At 35.8% G+C, this 21066-nt stretch overlaps 1 protein-coding gene across 1 annotated transcript; it reads right to left on the reverse strand.

Annotated features, from left to right (window-relative positions):
- Nucleotides 1-6020: 6020 nt before the first annotated feature.
- LOC108673545 (C-type lectin domain family 17, member A-like) lies at nt 6021-20830 on the reverse strand (the record flags this gene model as incomplete). The annotated part of the gene is made up of 6 exons (XM_018161391.2): nt 20672-20830; nt 18299-18484; nt 17481-17596; nt 15884-16028; nt 14991-15161; nt 6021-6086 (listed from the first exon to the last, which is right to left on the reverse strand). Coding segments are annotated over exons 1-6 (727 nt in total), but the record flags the coding sequence as incomplete, so codon positions are not given.
- Nucleotides 20831-21066: the final 236 nt, after the last annotated feature.

Raw genomic sequence — 21066 nt, forward strand, 5'->3', positions numbered from 1 at the left:
TTCTTATACAATTCATGATTATCACTTTGGATATTATTTATCATTTTATATATAGCCTCATTATTCAATGCTCTCATCCATATTCATCCATGGTTGTATTCCTTTCAATAACATTTCTCTTCATACCTTTAGCTTTTTTAGCTACAGAATATTTTGTTTGATAACAATGCAGCTTCGCTCGAAGACCTACAACTTCTTCTATGGGAATGCCGCTAGTTTCATCTTTCATTTTACGGATTTCTTTTTTGTTCTGATTTTAATATGGGAAATGATCCTTAATAATTAATTATAGATAATTCGGTGTGTCAAATAAGTCTTGATTATCCTTCATATCTTCAAAGAAGTCATCGGTTCGAATGTGATAGCAGAACGAGTCTGTAACAGTCAACAGGAGCTTTGCTCTATCGCCATATTTTTCTCTAATGGAGTTGTAATGAAAGTAATACATCAATGCCTGGCTTATATCTAGAATGCGCATCCCTACATAGATAGGTTTATCTTTAACTTTAGTTTTTGATTTTGCATATGACAGGCTATCAGATTTTTCGAGAACATTTTGAATTCTTTGAAATTTGGTTTATTAACTAATTTTCTCAATTCTTGTTTAGTTATTAACGAAATTAACTTCGACTCGGTTTCTAATGTTCTAACGAGAAGAGCTCTTTGCTCTTATTTTATTGCATTTCTAGATCTCACCAAATAACCGAAAATTTCGTCATAATTATCACAATTAGGAGCAGGAGGTTCAATACTTGGTAATGTAGATTGCCAAGTACATACTTCTTCAACCAACTATTTATTTCCGCCGGTGTGGGAGTTCTGTTTCTCTTCATTACATTGAAAACTCGTCTAACGAATTGACTACTATTTTTTGGGATTTCTATTCTATCTTCCTCGATTTTCACCGTTTGATATGATTAAGCGTCTCCTAACGCATAATCGATCATTGCTACAACTTGCATCAGTTCAGACCGTGCTTATCACAGCATATCTTCATCCACAGAAATTATCTCTGCCATCACTTTTTTCTCGAATTTTCTCAAAATGTACTGTAACTTGTGTATATGAGAATGGTGATCTGATGCGGTCGTTCTCCGAGGTGGTAATGGTTCGCAATGATCATAATCACCTCTCTATAAAGTGTTACTCGCGTGATATTAAATAGGTAACACCTATTCCCTGCAACTGATCGAACGCGCTTCGTCAGGGGTTGCGGAAATGACTCGTGAGAGAGGGGACGTTTGCTCTGTATGAATATATGAATTGAGCTGGTGAGACACCCTAGCAGTATACTATATCAGCATTCAGGATTACAGTGTAAGAAATTATATATCCCACAGATGTATTTTTTGATGAAACTGCTCTAGGTTAAGCACTGAGTTCTAGGTTAAGCACTGCACTCACTATGCTATCTACTAAGATAACTAAGAGCAGAGCTGTAAAGTTGAGGTTTAATACGCGAGTGCTGTAGACCTGCATACAGTAGTTAAAATAGAGTCAATTCATACCATGATTAATTCTGATTTACCCCGTCCCCCCCCCGGCCTAACACCTTTAGGAAGTGGTTATTTCTGGAAAACTTTTCTTTCTCAATTCAGTGACATTTGTATTGTGAGTACTACGGAAACAGCAGCGGCTTTGTTCAGATTAATATTTCAAAACTCAATTCCTTGTCCCCTAGATTTTTTTTATCTCTTTTTTGGATAAGGTTACTATGGCTTTTGGATCGGGGTCTCAGATGAGGCCGAGGAAGGGCAATGGCGCTGGGTTGACGGTTCGCCGCTGACCATGGGACTGCCTTACTGGGCAAATGTAAGGATACTGATTGGTAAATATTTAAAAGAAGTGCACGAACAAAAATAATAGGTAATATCAGAAATGCGTAGCCATATCAAATTTTGAAAACAACGGAAATTAAATGTTATCTATCGATGCTAGATGCCAGTTAGGTAATCACTAAAATATAGTGACCTTGTCAAGTAGTTTGTAATCGTAATTGTGGGCATTAAATTCACTTCTCAGCTAGGGTATTATGAAAATTAAATAAGTTCATCTTGCGTTCCAGAATTAACTGCAAAGAAAATTTTCTGGTCTCCCATGGACAAGATTGCGCGAATTTCTTTTGCCTGTTCAAGCAGCTACAAACCAAACTTATTTCATAATCAACAGTTTGCTTCATGGGAAATCTCTTCCGTTCTTCGTTGACAAAGAAAAAGCAGATTATGCACTGCATGATTTGATTTCATGATTTGATTTGCTCAAAGCTAAGCTGGTGACGTATGATAACCTAGGTGGTAATGGAAGATCACCGTACAGATGGTGATAGAAGATCACCGGACAGATGGTGATGGAAGATCACCGGGCATAAACGTTACGGAAATCTCGCTCCATTTTTCATTTTCTATTTAGAGAGTGACATGAGCCTTTGTCCGATTTTGACTTTCCTTGGCGGAAGTATTTCGACATTCAAAAGCAAAGAAAATTACACCATAATTTACTATTAAATAAAATGTTTTGGAGTCTAGCTCCATAGTCAATTAGAAATTTTAGAAAAAAGATCAGTTGCCAGTACAATTGAAAAAAAACAAGCTACAAATTAAATATACAGATAAAAGGCAATGAAAAGAACATGAAAAACCTGTCCATTCTAAATTTCAAGTGGACAAAAGCTAAAGGCTGTATTCAAACTATACCTCTTTTTGAAAATGCACAAGGATTCTAAAAAAATGTATTCAAAATCATCGGGTGGAAACTACAATCTTGGTCACAATTGGATATTGGCACGTCACACGTACGATGGCGTGACCACCGCGTGAGTGCGCACTGCGCACAGCTGAATTAGGTGGACGCGCTGTCAAATGGCCAGTTCTACAGCTACTCCCGTTGTGCTCCGCTTACCTGTATTAAAGATTGCGTGCTACCTACACGTTAAAACAAAGGCAAGCATATTTATTGTCCAATGAAGGATTTCGACGATTAGAACCATCTTCTTTGTTCAAAGTGGTACCTACATAGCTGAAGTAATTACTTCAGGTAAGATTATTGAGTTTTAAACTCAAATTACATCATTTTATTTTCACTGAAGCAGACGTAATCTGACTATATTACAAATACTGATGTTTGAGTCGGGATTGACAATTGATCAGAAGTTTAGTAGCGCGGATCCTGTGGTTTGGCTCTTAACAGTGTTGAGAGAGCGCTCGAGTTTGTCATAACTTGCAAGTTTCATCGCCAAATGAAATTTCAATTAATTTAACATTAAATTATTTGTGGAAAAATCAATAAATCGAATTTTAAAATGTGTATTTCCGATATTTAATACTCTCTCAACCCAAGTCTTGTTAACTTGTAACTGTATACTCCAACGAACTGTGAACTCCATAGTTTACAACTGTGAACTCCAATGAAGTATATAACGTATATGCCCCTAGTGTTTATTGTTTTTGAAGAACATGAAGCTATTGACGGATGCTGTATGGCACTGTTAATGTCAGCACTGTGTTTACGAAGCAGCTGGCACTCTGCCTGTCATTGAGAAATTTATTGGAAAATTTTGATTGCGGATGCGACATCCACCGTGGCACTGGCCCGCATGGATGAAACTGACTGGATGAAACTCGGTGACTGATGAAACTGAAGCTTTTATTGCTCCCGAATAAACCTCGGAATTAGAATTCAATTTTTCAATCAGCTGCACACACGACAATCGTAAGAGAACTTATCATCAGTATCTTACAGGACACCGCGTATACGCCAAGCCATATTAACTAAGCATAGTAAGAGTTACAGGCGAAAGGCTGAGTTTATCAATTTTGCTAAAGTAATTAAAAATAAATTCATTGTAAAAAAGCTATTAGCAACAACACTGCCAAATCTTGTCTCACAATTGATTTTCACCCGAAATATTTTGTTTTCCTTCATGCTGATTTAGTTCGCTTTTTATCACCATAACGGAGAGTGCGGTCGATGCATATTACCGCCAAAAATTCTCTCTCGTTCCAGAAAACAAATTTTCGTGTGAGCAACTGATTGAAAAATTAAATTGTAATTTCGAGGTTTATTCGGGAGCAATAAAAGCTTCAGTTTCATCAGTCACCGAGGCGGCATCCAAGCGGGCCAGTGCCACGGTGGATGTCGCATCCGCAATCGAAATTTTCCAGTAAATTTCTCAATGACAGGCAGAGTGCCAGCTGCTTCGCAAACACAGTGTCGACATTAACATATCAAACATCATCCGTCAACCGCTTCACGTTCTTCAAACACAATGCAAACTACGGGCATACATGTTATGCAGTTCATAGGAGTTTTCAGTTGTTAAGTTAACAAGACTTAGGTTAGAGTATTAAATGGCTGTGCTACACATTTAAAATCCGATTTATTGATTTTGATATTGATTTGTTATTTATTTATTTGTTATCTAACAAGACTTAGGTTAGAGTATTAAATGGCTGTGCTACACATTTAAAATCCGATTTATTGATTATTGATATTGATTAATTTATTGTTGAATCAATTTGAAATTTAATTTGACGATGAAACTTGCAAGTTCTGACAAACTCGAGCACTCTCTCAACAATGTTTAGAGCCAAGCCACAGTATCCATGCTACTAAACTTCTGATCAATTGTCATTCCCGACTCAAACATCAGTCTTTGTAATATAGTCAGATTACGAAAACAATACTAGATTGTATGCAAGTCTGCACCAATGAAAAAAATGCTATAATAATGGTTTAGAACTCATTAATCTTATCTGAATTAATTACTTCAGCTATGTACCACTTTGACCAAATAATCATCGAAATCCTTCATTGGACAATAAATATGCTTGCCTTTAATTGTTTTAACGTGTAGGTAGCACGCAATCTTTTATCCAGGAAAGCGGAGCACAAAGGGAGTAGTTGTAGAACTGGCCATTTAACAGCGCGTCCCCCTAATTCAGCTGTGCGCAGTGCGCACTCACGCGGCAGTCACGACCATCGTACGTGTGACGTGCCAATATTCTATAGTGACTAAGATTTTAGTTTCCACCTTTGATGATTTTGAATACGTTTTATTAGAATCCTTGTCTATTTTCAAGAAGAGGTATAGTTTGAATACAGCCTTTAGCTTTTGACCACTAGAAATTTAGAATCGACAGGTTTTTCATGTTGTTTTCATTGCCTTTTATCTGTACATTTAACTTTTAGCTCGTTGTTTTTATTTCAATTGTACTGACAACTGATATTTTTTCTAAAAATTTCTAATTGACGATGGAGCTGGACTACAAAACAGTTTATTTAAAGATGTGGTGAATTATGGTGTAAATTTTTTTTGCTCTTGAATGTCGAAATACTTCCTCCAAGGAGAGTCAAAATCGGACAAAGGCTTATATCGCTCTCTAAATAGGAAATGAAAAATGGAATGAGTTTTCCGTAACCTTTATGTCCAGTGATCTTCTATCACCATCTGTCCGGTAATCTTCTATCACCATCTGTCCAGTGATCTTCTATCACCACCTACGTTATCATACGTCACCAGCTTAGCTTGTTCTGTACCCACATGGTAGAGTCACGCTCAGTGACGTCATCCCTGTTAATGACTATATATAGCCCGGTCAGTGCACCGCTCGTCAGTTGTAGCGGCACCTGTCTCTTATACACATCTAGATGTGTATAAGAGACAGTTCTATCCCTGTGCCGGGAAACTCGGAGAGTATCTCCATTCCTGAGACGGCCCCGACACCTTCAATGCCCATGGTGTAATCGCTCCCGGTTAATAGCGCTAAAGTTATGAGCTTTTCTCGATCTAACCCGAACTGAGTTCGAATGTTATCCAACTTGTATAGCTCAACGTGCTGACTTTGATTGAAAAAATTTTTGTAGACGTGCTTACTACCGAAAAGAAAAGCATCCGAGTCATCGGTTATGGTACCATTCGTAAGCTTGACGTCGTCAAGGAATGCACATTGAGCTTCTGCTTCCATAGGTGCCACTATGTAAGGCCTGTCTCTTATACACATCTANCCCAGCAGGCATCTGACGTTGAAACAACGTTGATTGCCCTTCCTCGGCCTCATCTGAGACCCCGATCCAAAAATCATAGTAACCTTATCCAAAAAAGAGATAAAAAAATCTAAGGGACAAGGAATTGAGTTTTGAAATATTAATCTGAACAAAGCCGCTGCTGTTTCCGTAGTACTCACGATACAAATGTCACTGAATTGAGAAAGAGAAGTTTTCCAGAAATAACCACTTCCTAAAGGTGTTAGGCCGGGGGAGGGACGGGGTAAATCAGAATTAATCATGGTATGAATTGACTCTATTTTAACCTACTGTATGCAGGTCTACAGTACTCGCGTATTAAACCTCAACTTTACAGCTCTGCTCTTAGTTATCTTAGTAGATAGCATAGTGAGTGCATCGCCACAATCTGCATAAACAGCTTAACATTAATCTGCACAATCTTACTGATCATTTACCCCGAATATTGCTGGGCAATATTCGGGATAAATGAATTGACCAATTACCCTCAAAAAAAGCCTGTCCGCATTCACAATTTTATTACGAATCTTGGCCATCAAAAATTGAGAAATGTCTTTCGATCAAATACCTGACCATTTGCCCTGAATCTTGACAATCAAAATCAAGGGTTAATGACCATTTACCCTTATTGACCGAGCACTTTTTAACCGAGAACTTAGAACTTAACCTAGAGCAGTTGTCGGAAAAAATACATCTGTGGGATATATAATTTCTTACAGAACGAAATTTTCAGTTATTTGGTGAGATCTAAAAATGCAATAAAATAAGAGCAAAGAGCTCTTCTCGTTAGAACATTAGAAACCGAGTCGAAGTTAATTTCGTTAATAACTAAACAAGAATTGAGAAGATTAGGTAATAAACCTAATTTCAAAGGATTCAAAATGTTCTCGGAGAATCTGATAGCCTGTCATATGCAAAAACAAAAACTAAAGTTAAAGATAAACCTATCTATGTAGGGATGAGCGTACCAGATATAAGTCAGACATTGATGTATTACTTTCATTACAACTCCATTAGAGAAAAATATGGCGATAGAGCAAAGCTCCTGTTGACTGTTACAGACTCGTTCTGCTATGACATTCGAACCGATGACTTCTTTGAAGATATGAAGGATAATCAAGACTTATTTGACACCCCGAATTATCCTTAATTAATTATTAAGGATCATTTCCTATATTAAAATCAGAACAAAAAATAAATCGGTAAAATGAAAGATGAAACTAGTGGCATTCCCATAGAAGAAGTTGTAGGTCTTCGAGCGAAGCTGCATTGTTATCAAACAAAATATTCTGTAGCTAAAAAAGCTAAAGGTATAAAGAGAAATGTTATTGAAAGGAATACAACCATGGATGAATATGGATGAGAGCATTGAATAATGAGGCTATATATAAAATGATGAATAATATCCAAAGTGATAATCATGAATTGTATACGAAAGAAATTGATAAAATTGCACTGAATGGTGACAATGGTAAAAGACATATATTAGCAGACGGTATTAATAAGCTAGCATTAAACCACTGTAATGCAAGCTGATTGAAGTCTTTATGAATTAATCTAATAAAAATGATAGTCTACAATAAAATAACATTAATAAATTATTCTGAGCTACTATCAACCGATAATAGAGAACATTTAAACCAGCTGAAATCATTTATTCGTAATGAGAAAACTGGGAGGGGAATTTTTAACACGATGTTAATTAAATTACCACTGCCAGAAATGAATTTTAAAATTACCCTTCAACATTCAATTTGAGCAAGTTTCCAACGGTTCTTTCGATGATAAACATACCTACTCCTTCTGTGGCCACGGCACTAAGGTGCAAAAAAATTAAATGAAGGTTTTAAGGGAGTTAATTCATTGGATAGAGCTTGTAGAGAGCATTCTATAGCGAGCATAAAAAAAAACTAATGATATAAACAAGTTTGATGATTTCCTAAAGAAACAAGCGGCTGAAATTGCGATAGATCCTATAGTGACCCTGAATAAGTTAGAACTTATGCAAAATTAGTTAATGCCATAATGGCTGGAAAAAGTTGTAGGTTTTGGAGTATCAAAGAGCGTCTATAAGTCCACTCACAGAAATGAGTGGTAAAATTGTAAATCAAATATATTACGATCCTAAAACCGGCGACGTAGGGATAAATGAACTCGTTCGTAGAAGTGGTTTATCTCGTAAGCAAGTCACGAATTGTTTGGATTCTCACGAAGCATACACTTTACGTAAACCAATAAAATATAATAAATATTTATCACAAGAAGAGTTAAAGCAACAAAGATTGATGATCAGTGGCAGGCAGATTTTGTTGACATGCAGAAGTATACAGATAAAAATAAAAACTACATTCTAACTGTGATTGACATCTTTATGAAACGTGCATGGGCAGTTCCTATACGCAGAAAAACTGGTGGAGAGATTAAAACCTCTTTCTAAACGCTTTTCCGCAAAAATTCAAAGGTCTAGAGTTCATTAACACAGGAGTTATTAAAAAAATTAAATTGAATTGAAGCTCAAGTTGCTAATAGATTTAACTGGACTCTCATGACAAAAATGTGGAAATATTGCACGTACGTATGGGCAAAAATGTGGGTAGATATTTTACCAGATTTAGTTGATAATTATAACAACAGTTATCATCGATTAATAAAAATGACTACTCGTGAAGCTGCAATGGAACAGAACAGTAAAATAGTCTATGCAAATTGATTCCCCGTGATAAAGACGGTAGTGAGAGAGCGTAAATTGAAAATTGGAGATCGCGTCTGAATTTGTCAAAAACGTAAGGATTTTAATAAAAGATATCTCCCTAATTTCACACGTGAGTTATTTAGAACCTCTAAACTATTAGAGACGAAACTAGTAACTTATAGGCTGAAAGATATGAGCGGTGAAGAAGTAATAGGGAGTTTTGACGAAGAAGAATTAACAAAGTAAAGTAGCGATGTTTATGAATTGATAAAATTTTGAAAAAGAGTAAAGGGAAATTGTTAGTTAAATGGAAGTGATATGATGACCCATCTTGGATTCCAGAAGCTGAACTAACATCGAGTTAAACTGAAATTAGGTTAAACACACATTAAGTTCAAAATGAACACATATTGACTCCAAAATGAACACACATTGAGTTCAAAATAAACAGACATTGAGTTCAATTTGTTTGAAATATTTTCCATAAAAAATGACGCTAACTGATATAAAAGCAAAACAAGATTCGATGATATTAAAGAGAGACTTAAGAAAACAATTCAGGCAAGAAAAGTGTACGGAACAAGATTTATACAATGATGCTAAAAAAGTTTATAAGCCTCTGATATAACCTCTCATCAAGACGGTAGAAGAAACTAAGCAAACATGGTTAGCTCTGAAAGATACTCCCATTAAATTATTAATAATCAAACCTGTTGAAAGATTGGCCTTAAATCCTCCAGATTCGGAAGGACCCGACTCGAAGGAACTAGTTGGTTCAACAGCTCAAACTTTTTTAAGTCTAGCCTTCAAACCTGCATCTGAGTATGGTGAAGCTTATGGCCTAAAATTTCATGGGAAAACGCTATGCTAGGAGATACAATTGTCAGCATCTAAGGTAATGATTTAAGGACTGGTAATAAAGTTTTTGAGGGAACTGTTGGGTAATGGGAGCTAGTAACAAAACAATCCCCTTTATGAAGAAACTGATGTTGCAAATTACCTAACAATTCTGAGAGAGACTAAGGCTCATCTCAAGCCGGATGTGACAATAAAAGCAAACAAAGGAGAGAAGTATAAAAAATGTCTCAAACCACTCTGTTAGGTGATGCAAAAAGAAAAGGCGCGTTATGAAGTTGCTAGAATTAGAGCTGCAAGTCCCGCATCGTCTAGGGATCAAACACAGGAATCAAGACCGAATACTGCTTCAGATGTTTCAGGATCAGGAATAATAGTTATACCTTCTAACTTTAATAATATTGTTGCAAGGCATCACTTATTATTTGGCTATCTGAATGCTGGAAACTCAGGAGTCTTTAAGGGGAGCGTCTAGGGTAAAATTTATCTCGGCTATTTACGAACGGATCACTCTGAAACTTGGTACACGTATGTAAAATAGAATTCTAAGACATTTTTGTTCGTGTAAATTTTTCGAAAAAATGAAAGACAACGTGAAATTCTTAGAAAACGGCCAAAAAAGGGGGTACCGTAGAAATCTATCTCCTCCTAGGATTTTCAAGCTACAACATTGAGACACATATCATTCGATGCGTAAAGACCATATCTAAAACGCAACACGAGGGTTTTTAGGATTTCTCATTTTTGTGGGTGTGGGAGCATTTTTCGTAAATTTTTCGAAAATTTTTCGATTATCCCCCCCGCCACCCCCCCTTTTGCGGAATAAAATCCAAACTATAACGAAATTAATTAAGTAATTATTTAATTAATTAATTATTTAATTAATTAATGAGCGATTGTTACGTTCTAGATAATTTTGTTGCGCATCGAATGGTATATGTCTCATTGTTGTAGCTTAAAAACTCTAGGAGGAGATAGGTTTGCAGTGACAATAAGTTAACTTTTCAGTAGAGCCCGTCAAAGTCCCGCGCGCATCGGAATAGGCACTCCATGTAGCAAGGATACAAAACTAAACGTTACTGGAGCTTGATTCCAGTCAAGGATGGTGAGAGCGACTGCATGCACACCTCCTCATACGACGCCAGGCGGGTAACTAAGGTGCACTTCAAGCAGACACTCTATTTAAAGTGCTCGCAGCGAATTTCCTCCCATTCTATTTGTTAAAGAACTACCCCACCCCCCTCCCTTTCATGATCTGTCGTGAACGCATAAATCAACGTACAGAGATGGTTTTGGTACCGTTGGATAGATCAGAATGTCAGCTTTAAGATGAGACTAAAAACCGGAAAAGCCGAAATCCAAAATTTTACCCTAGACGCTCCCCTTAAGGAATTGCAGGCACTCGCTCATGAACTTTATAAACGAAATTTACTTAATGATCATGACGTTAAACTATTGAATGATTTTTTTAAGAAATTGGAATCGCAAAGCATCGTTACTACCGTTAGAAAAAGTGATATTTACACGAATTTCATGCCAGCAAGAAAATTGGATACAAACAAATTTCATTAACTGGCATTGGTGGGACTGGATAAGTATCACTCTATCCCGAATATTGATGAGACAAATAATAAATTTTACAAAGGAACATATGATCTACTAACTCACATAACAATACCGACCGGATGCTATGGGATAGACTCGAGAGTATCAATAAGTTTGTTAAAAATGCACTCAGAAACGAATGTGCAATTGAAATAAAAAGCGAACACCAATACTCTGAAATGTGTTATAACTATTCGTAATCCTAATATAAAAATTTATTTCGATACACTCAACAGTTTACATACTCTGTTAGGTTTTGATGATACAGTGTTGGAAGGTGATGGAGAAAATGAGAGCACAGATATAGTAAATATAATATCTGTTAATGCAGCACTTGTTCACTGCAGTATAATCAATCATAAATATATATAATCAATTCATAAAGTGGAAACTCATGATTATGAGCCTCTTGGAACTGATTTAAATAGTGTACACAATGATATCAAGATTGTTATTTAGAATCAAAATAAGTTTCTACTACCATAAGACAGTTGCCTTTACATCGAAGGGGCTTTAACGGAAGTGGATGGTAGTAATTATAACTTCAGAGATGATAAATATCAATTATCGATATTGTCTGATGTATTTATTCGATCGAGTATCTCATGGAATCGGAAATTTGGGAATTGAGGGCTATAACTATCTTCGAATTGCTACAACTCTGAAAGGATTGACAACATATCAACGAAGCTCCAAAGAAAATATGATGTTCTTTTGGAGAATTGACACGATGAAAAATGAAAAATCGAATGATGGATTCAATGAACATAGCAATTATTAAGGAGCCGCTGATGGTCAATTTAATGATACAATTGTGACGATCCAAGTAACCAAAATAAAGTTGCAGATGGTAAAATTACTACTAAAAGACTAATTTGGAAAATGACAGCCTACTAACTCTCTGATGAGTATAAGATTAAATTATATGATCATATAAAAGATAAAAATTCGATTGTCAATTGCAAACATTAATTGAAAATTGAGAAACAAGTAATGAGTTCTAATCAAAAGTTCTTGGATGGACTCTTTCATCAAGTTCGGGAACTCAAAGACCTCGTTATGTCCTTTTAACATTTCAAACTGGTAGAGATGATTTACAACTATCAAATAATGCACTATTAGATCGCTGTGATACAAAGAATGCATATATCCAGCTAAATAAATATGCATATATCCAGCTAAGCAAAACCTAACAATTGATTTTGATAGTAACAATTATTCGTAGTTGTGCGGACAAATTGTGCGATTGCATACGAGATTATAGGTTTTTTAATCCGATTTTCATATTTGATAGCAGTCAAGAATTCATAAATGCATATTGAAGAAAATTTGAAATTGATTTTTAAAGCTGATGAGGAGATCCATAGAGTACAGTTAGCTTTTGAAGATTTAGTAAATGAAAAGCTGAAAACTTCAGAATTGCAAATTCATAACCTCGAGGTACAAATTGAGGGAAAAGTATCTTTTACTGTAGTTGATCAGAAATTCAAAAGCTTGAACTAAAATTAGCTTCAATTAATGATGTAAAATTTAGTAACATAACAGAACAAGTCATGGAGTTACAAGCGGGGTCAGTTTCGCAGTCAAAAAATGAAGATATTATTAATAATATGAAGGATATTAAAATGATAATTCATTAGTTAAATCAGAATGAAATTAATCAACCTAAATTGATGCTACAAAATGAGACTGATAAAAACAGAGAAATGAACCAAATATTAACTGATCGTATGAATAATCTTGTAGCTTCATGAGTTTGGGAAAGTCTGTAGGCTTTTGAAGTTTTACTTTATTAAAATGATTGGTGTTAATATATTTGGAACAGGAATTAATATCACACCCATATCACATCAGAGAGGTCCTCCAGGTATTGGCTTTCAGGACCTTGACGCTGAAAAAAATGTTATCTGAATAATCGGAGACTTGTAAATATCTCTTGTCCAATTGAGGAAAAGGATGATGCATGCAAGAGTTATGTTGATGAGGAGGTCGTAAAAGTCTCAGATGTTCATGTAAAGGATTCGGAAGGGACCGTTCAAAAATAGATGTAGTGAAGGAGGGTCTCATGTTGCATATCAACTTTCTCGAGAAAGAATTGCCTGCAGTAAAATCAATAGTAGAAATTCTCGATGGAATAGCAACGAAGGAAAAGACAGATCTTTACAAAAAGTAACCCAATAAATGATTGAGGTAAAACAGAATTGGAAAACCTTGGTGAGAAATTAACTCGGGAAATGATTGAAGTAAGATCAAAATGGAGATAACAAATGAATAATTCGCAATCCCTCGATGAAAAAGTATCATCATTATACCGGAATTCAAGTTGAATTAAAGGCATGTTATTGATGGCCTTGAAACAAGATCAGATAATAACATGAATAAAGTAGCAGAAAGAGTGAGAAAGCAGGATGAGTTTTATGACCGACTTGCAGAAGTTGAGGATATTAGACCAAGCGTTCACTAGAGAACTTTACTGCGATTTTGGGAAAATATTAATATTAAATTAAGTTAATAAATTCATCAAATGCATTTATTATTTTGGTTAATAAAAATGAGAGCTAATGTACAATATGAAATAAATGACAAAAAAGATTGATATATCACTCTTGACAAAATAAATTAGAACAAACATTGAAAAAGATTTTAGAAATAAAACTTTTAAAATGCTCTATAAGTAGAAAGACGATAATAAAAATAAACAGAAAAAACATTTTCTATTTCTTTCTCCAAGTTTGAGGTGTCTCATAATTGGAAGATCGAACTGTGGAAAAACATCATTTCTACTGAATTTGCTATTGGAGAACTCTATTAATTCCAACAATCTTTTCCTGTATAGCAAGTCAACTCATCAGCCTGAATATAAGTTGTTGAAGAACGCTTTTGATAAGGGATAAAATAAATCTGAAATCATTGATTTATTTTCTGATTGCAATGGCACTAATGATGAATATCTTGAAAACCTACCTAAAAGACGTCAACAAAAATGTGCTATCGAAATTTTTGAGAATACTGCTTCAGTATACCTGATCCAAGTGATATAGAACCAGGGATGAAGAATATGTTAATTTTTGATGATCTTGCTGCGGAAAAGAATCAAAATCCTGCTGATAGTTTTTACACCCGTGAAAGACATAATCACTGTAGTTCAATTTAATTATCCTAAAACTAACACATATTATAAAAACAAACCATCAGAACGAATTCAAGTTTATTAATTCTATTCGGGTTACCTTTCATCGAAATGAAGAATATTCATAGTGATTACATTGCTTTTAATATGCCCTTTGCAGAGTTTCAAGAACTATGTAATGAAACGTATAAAGTACCTTATAGCTTTGTGTTGATTAATGAAGATGAGCATCCCGGTTCTTGGTCGTATTTAAAAATTTTAAATCAGTCATATATCCCACAGAAGTATTTTTTCTTACAACCACTTTTGGCTAAGCCCTGAGTTCTCGGTTAAAAAGTGCTCGGTCAATAAGGGTAAATGGTCGTTAACTTATGATTTTGATGGTCAAGATTCAGGGCAAATGGTCAGGTTTTTGATCGGAAGACATTGCTCAAATTTTTGATGGCCAAGATTCGAAATAAAATTGTGGGTAAATGATCAGGTTTTATTCGAGAGTAATTGGTTAATGTTGTTGGGCAATAATCGAGGTAAATGATCGGTAACATGTTAAGCTGTTTACGCAGATTGTGACGAGACACCCACTATGCTATCTACTTATATTAATTAAATTTATCCATGCAAGCATCGTCAGGGTTTGATAGGCAGTGTTTATTTTGAAAGATTGTAAATAACTTTTCAAACGGTTACCTTGTTCATCGAGGTAGAGGGCAACCTTGTGGTACTGATCGCAGTCGTCTACAACAAACAGATCCCCACCGACCAGTCCACACTGGTTACGAGACTCGTGCCAGGTGTATATTTCACTGATTATGTGAACACACTGAGTGCCAACCAAAACAAAAGGGTGCACGCAGAGACCTGCAGTAGAATACATATCCATAAGGCTAAATGTTGTAAGAATGAAAGATATTAGATTATTAATTTAAACTTGGAAGCTGGATATTAGCTGATGAAGTCATTGCATAAGAGATTAGCTCTGCTTTGTTAGGGTCCCGCCATTCGTGCGTTTAATATGACTTTACCAAATATATTTCAAGACTCTACATGCTGCTCAACTGCAGTGTTCATCAACAGAACTATAGATATTGTCACGCAAAGATTAACGGAAGCGTTTTATGTACAGCACGCATAGTTCATGGACGCCTCAGGTACAAGGTGTGCCGGATTTCAGTAAATATTTATTGATGCTAAACTCAGGTTTAATATGTTCCATTTCGCAATAAGATCACAATGAATTCAAGCAAGAAATAACAATAAAAATTCAGAAGTAAACACGTACACTGCACAGAGATTTCATCATGCATAATGCACGACGCCCCGCACTCAATATTCTTTATTGAGCTCCTTAGCTGTAAGTTTTTTAGCTTTCATTCGTTAAGGTTACTTTTCCTTCTTCTTTTTGATAATCTTGATGCATTTAATGAATTGTTTTTTCCATTTTTGCCGTAAAATCTTCTAAGATATCAATTTAATATTGAGAGCTAACTCCTGAAAATTAAGCAGTCAAGTCAAAGTTTCGTACGAACTCACTTTTCTGTTCAGGTTACATTACAAGGCTTCAAAACCGAAGAGTAACTCACCATCTACTGAAGGTCGTGAGCATAGTGGAAATACGTGGGCTTCACATGGGACGTCTCGGAATAACCAGCCCGAGGTATGATAAATAGTAGCACAGTTCGCACTCGTACCACCCGAAGGTTCCGTTGCCAAATTCACTCCAGCATTCTGAGGAACATATCTAATTAGAGGGAGCTGTTGAAAGTTTTTCGATCAATTGTATCACCTGAAGCACTCAATGCAATAGTTAGTCAGCTGTAATATTTATAGCGCTAACTACTGAATATAATAACACAATTAAGATTCCATACTACCCAAATATCAATTAAGGGTGATGTCCATTTCTTTTTCTAATCATTCCTTATTTTCCACAAAAATATTTTCGTCGAAAATCTTTCTAAGATTCCCTCTCTCAAAACGGAAATAATGTTTAATAAACTTCAGTATATATTAAAGCAAATAAAAAAAACTTTTAAAAACCACGTTTTCCTAACGGATGGACAAAAAAGAAAAACATTAACTCTTACATAACATTAAAGTTATGTAAAATGTTATGTAATGTTATGTGAGAGTAAATGTTTTTATTTTTTTTTTCGTAAATAAAACGTGATTTATAATTTTTTTTTTATTTCCTTGTTGTTAGTTTTGTAAACAGCAGAAAAACGTGGTTTTTGAAAATGTTTTTTTTACATTCATTTATTTTCTACTTTTTAGTTTCAATTTTAGCAATTCAAATCAATTTCCAGGGTTGGCAAGTCTGGATGTTCGACAAAAAAATTCGATTCCCAACAGTGAATTTTTAAAGTTTTTAAAAATTTGTTTAATAAAAATTTTTTTCTCAGTTATTACTTCTGATGATCAAATCTTGAATTGTTAGGCAGCATAAGCATGCATGCCAAATTTCAAGTTTTAGGATCTTCAGAAGAGCTCTAAATTAAGGTCTGAATTTTTGATGACAGACAGACACGAAGCGAAGCTAAGAAAAACGTGGTAATAAACGAAATTTCAGCTGCCGATTTCTGAAACATGATAACGTGTTCGAGTAAACAGGTGTTAATGGAACCATCTAATCAGCACAGTAATGACATTTATGAATAATAATTGTTGAAACTAAAAACTGCAAAACTTCAGTTAAATCTCTCAAAATGACTCGTTTGGTAAGTCCTCTCCGAATCTCCGATGCCTCAGCGGTAGAGGCTTGGTTTTGCGTGCGGGAGACTTGAGATCGATCCGAGCAGGCAGGGACTTTTCTCCAAGGCGATTTCTCACGAGTTTTGTTAATGGCACTGTGATTATTTGTTCTTGCTACATTTCCGACATTGTTGTTTGTACCGCCACGCTTGATTTATATACGCAATCTTCAAATGTTTGATTGTATTTGGAAGAAAAAGGAATGTCGAGCAATGTGAGAATGCACAAGCATTGGATTTAAAAATAACGGAAAATTTTATCGACCTAATTCGAGACGTGGTCATTGATGGCGCATCGATTAGTCATCGGCGCCAAGGGGTAAGTTATTGGTGGAAGAAGGGTTTTAAAGTTAAGGTCGCCATCAGCTGGATATAAGTGGAACATTGGCCGGACACGCCATCTATGTGCTCATCGATGTGATATACTCACGGTGGCCCAGTATGGACCGCCCATTTGCACGGCCGCTCCGTCACTCCACTGCCAAACATTGGTGAGCGTTCCATTGGTAGCGCCTAACCAGTAGCCGTTGTTGAAATCAGTTGTGTCTGAAGGAGTGCAACTTTGATAGTAATAGAAATATTATTATGTAATAGTCATATTAATTAATGTGGAGCTATTAGTGTTGATTAGAGCCTATTGGCCAGTTGCCAATTCTTAACTACCTGGCCACCTCCTCGAGTTGCTCATTTTTTGCACCACTAACCAGTAAAAACTTAGATCCGCCTCAGCTTCTGATTCCTCGAATCAGAAGCTGCAGCGCCTCTGAATTAGGTTAGGGTAGCAGCTGCTCGGTCACCCCAAGGCGAGTGGTACGGCCACCTGACATTTTCGGCTATCACACAGAAGCTGTGTGTTGTACACAGCGCCAATTGTGAGCGAATAAGTACTGCAGTAGAACATTAGTGTAGAATCAAATTCTTCCGCCCGCGGCTAACAGGGCATGCTAGCTTACCAAGTTTTAAAAATCAGCGAAGAGTCATGCACAGCGGTTGTCAAATGATAATAGAGTCATAATGATATTGCAAGAAAATTAATCAGAAGTCCTATTATAGATAAATTATGTTCGCTGAAATTCAGGTCCCACTAAACATCAATTTGATTGATAGAAAGAGACTTTCTTGTAACATTGACTTTTAACTTATGAGGGTCGACTTACAATGTTTCTAAGATGAAAAACATTTTGAAAGCAGAATTTTTAAACTCTGCAAGTTTATTGGCTTTAACATGGTCTTCTGTTATAACCTCACATCCATCGTTGACATAGGTGGTGACATCAAGGAAGGAAGCGCAGTCTTTAAGCACAGGCAGCCTGCCGAAGTGCTGGGTGCAGTAAGTGGCCGCTTCGTCGTACGTCAGATATCCACCCGTGTAACGGTGGATGCACTTGGACCCGACGACCTCATAGCCTTCAGGACAGTCGGCTGCGACAGCGCCTGCCATATGAGAATTAGAAATTGATAATACAATCAATTTGTCATGCGTAAATTATACGAAAAGTTTAACAATAGCAGCAAAGGACAACCAATGAAGGCTTTATCGTCATTCCATATCAAGTGAACCAAGAGTTCCCACCTGACCATTTTGATAAAGGATCTCCCATAATTTAGATCATATTTCAACCAAAATTAGGCCAAAATTTCAGCTGATAATACGAAAAACTTTTTAAATTATGGGCCCTCAAAGGAGAGGTGGTGAAAATGTCCCCGATGGCGCGTTGCAAAATCTCCAACTTCAGGTCAGTGCTGTGCTAGCCACTGCATGATTTGGAGATTAAGGTGTCTGTAGAACTCAAGAAGGTGTTTTAAAAAAAATTGGTTCAATAGTTTATTGTTAATACTTTTTTTGTATAATAAGGTCAAGCTTGTTCTTAAATCAAAGGAGCAGAAATAGTTCACAAGTTCAGTGCCCTGTATATCAGAGTAAAACGAATACAATATACTGTACAGGTATCTCCTTGATACCAGTTCGGTCTATTGTCAACATACGTAACATTATATACATAAAATACTGTCTCATAATTAACATGGGTTTTCAGTGAAAATCATCCTAACTTGCTAACAGAAGCCACAGAGCCATTTTTCAATGTTTGAATAGTTGCAGCATACCAATTTGGTTGAAAAAGCATTTATTACAAAGAGAAAATTCTGTACTAAAATGTACGCTAATTCTAGGTATGAGTAATAATAAATAATTATAATAAATAATTCTGGCGATGGGTAATAATAGTAATAAAATTAATTCCTCACAATTCAGTTAATAAAATTTCTCTTCATTGCCGTGGACTATGTTGCTGCCTGTGGCAGCTTTCCACTTTTGACACGAGTTTATCCACATGGATGAAATAAACAACTCAACCCAGCATTATATTAAATGACAATAAGTATTATTTATCTGGGAAATTTCCAGCAAATACGGAGGCAGAAAAACAGATGAGTTGATTTACGGAGTTGATTTTCAAAAATAGGGCAAGCCTATAGAATGCCCTTCCGAAATTGGAAAAAAATGAAATCCAGAATTAAAAAAATAAATAAATATTGAAAAAGAGAGCAGCAAATTCGTGTACGTCTCGCCACTAGCTAGCTGACCTGTCACATGCATGGGTATCTAAACACAGTATTCTACTGCCTTTTGAAGTGTAGAATCTAATTAAAAAAATTTCTCGTCATTCCAATGAGACAAATGCAGCATTTTTAAACTAAGTTTTCTTCCATAGCAAGAACACCATGGCTAGGATTGACATATATGTTATCTTACAAAATTCTCAGTTTCTAACAAAACTGCATCAACCAAATTAGTTTATTAGAACTTACTAATTTTCAGTTTAAACATTGTCGAAAACTTGCTCCGAGTCGTCTATTAGCAACTTTAGATGTGTATTACTGGAAAATCTAGTGTATGATCGGTCATTTGTTGTTTATACAATGTTACCTATGTTGGCAATAGACTGTACATGTATCACGAAGATTTTCCATTTTTTTTTATTTACAGGGCACAGAACTTGTTGATCTTTTCTGCACTTTTTATTTTCGGGCAAGTTTGGCCTTATTCTACCCAAAAATATCAACTATAAACTACTGATAAGAAATTTTTTAGACGCACCTCCACAAGTCCTGCCGACACTTTATTTTCAAATCAGGGGCCAGCACAGACATGCCACAGCAGTGACCTGAAGTTGGAGATTTGGCGCCGTGTGATCGCGGACATTTTCAACGCCCCTATTTGAGGGCCCTTAATTTCAATATTTTTTCATATTTCGAACTAAACTTTTTTAGAGTTGGTTTGAAACAGGATCAGCTGATGTGTAAACTTTCAACAAAATTGCTGATGGTCAGGTGTGACAGATTTTCAATCAAAATTGTGCACTTGACCTCGAATGACCCTTCACTAATTTTAAAAAAGATATATAAAACATTGTGAAAATTTTTGTTAAATCACTCAGACTTGTTGAATGATTTTTACTGGTTGCAATAATTTCACTGTTTGACACTTATTTCGCAGCCAATTGACTACACTGATAGTAATAATAATAAGCAGACACAAACAAAAGCTGGAACTACTTAGCAAAAGCTGACAGTTCTTCACCTAATGGTTGTTCTAATTCCTATGCAGAAGACACTCACCGATGATGAGCAGTAGCAAGCAGATGATCGTCGACGGAAACATCCGGGTGGTCGTAGGGTTGTATAACTCTAAATGAAACCTTTTATAAATTTAAAAACAACTAAAGGCAACAAGTTTATTAAGCCTCTTGAAGGGAAAGTATGTTCAGGAGAAATACCACCAAGTATGCAGTGCGTTGGTCTAATAAGTTACCTTATTTATAGTGTGCACAGCAGGCTGGTGTTTCTCACAGATTCACTGATTACGTGACAAGGTCGGGTATATTCTCATAGCTACAGCTATTCTAGGCGAGTGTTGTGAACGCAACATGTGCATCGGTTCGTACGTGGACTCGAAAATGGCAATATTTTCGAGAAACCTATTGATATGTTAGCTGTCCGAGAATATAAAATAA

Source organism: Hyalella azteca, unplaced genomic scaffold (assembly GCF_000764305.2).
Source record: "Hyalella azteca isolate HAZT.00-mixed unplaced genomic scaffold, Hazt_2.0.2 contig2548, whole genome shotgun sequence".
NCBI lineage: Eukaryota > Metazoa > Arthropoda > Malacostraca > Amphipoda > Hyalellidae > Hyalella > Hyalella azteca.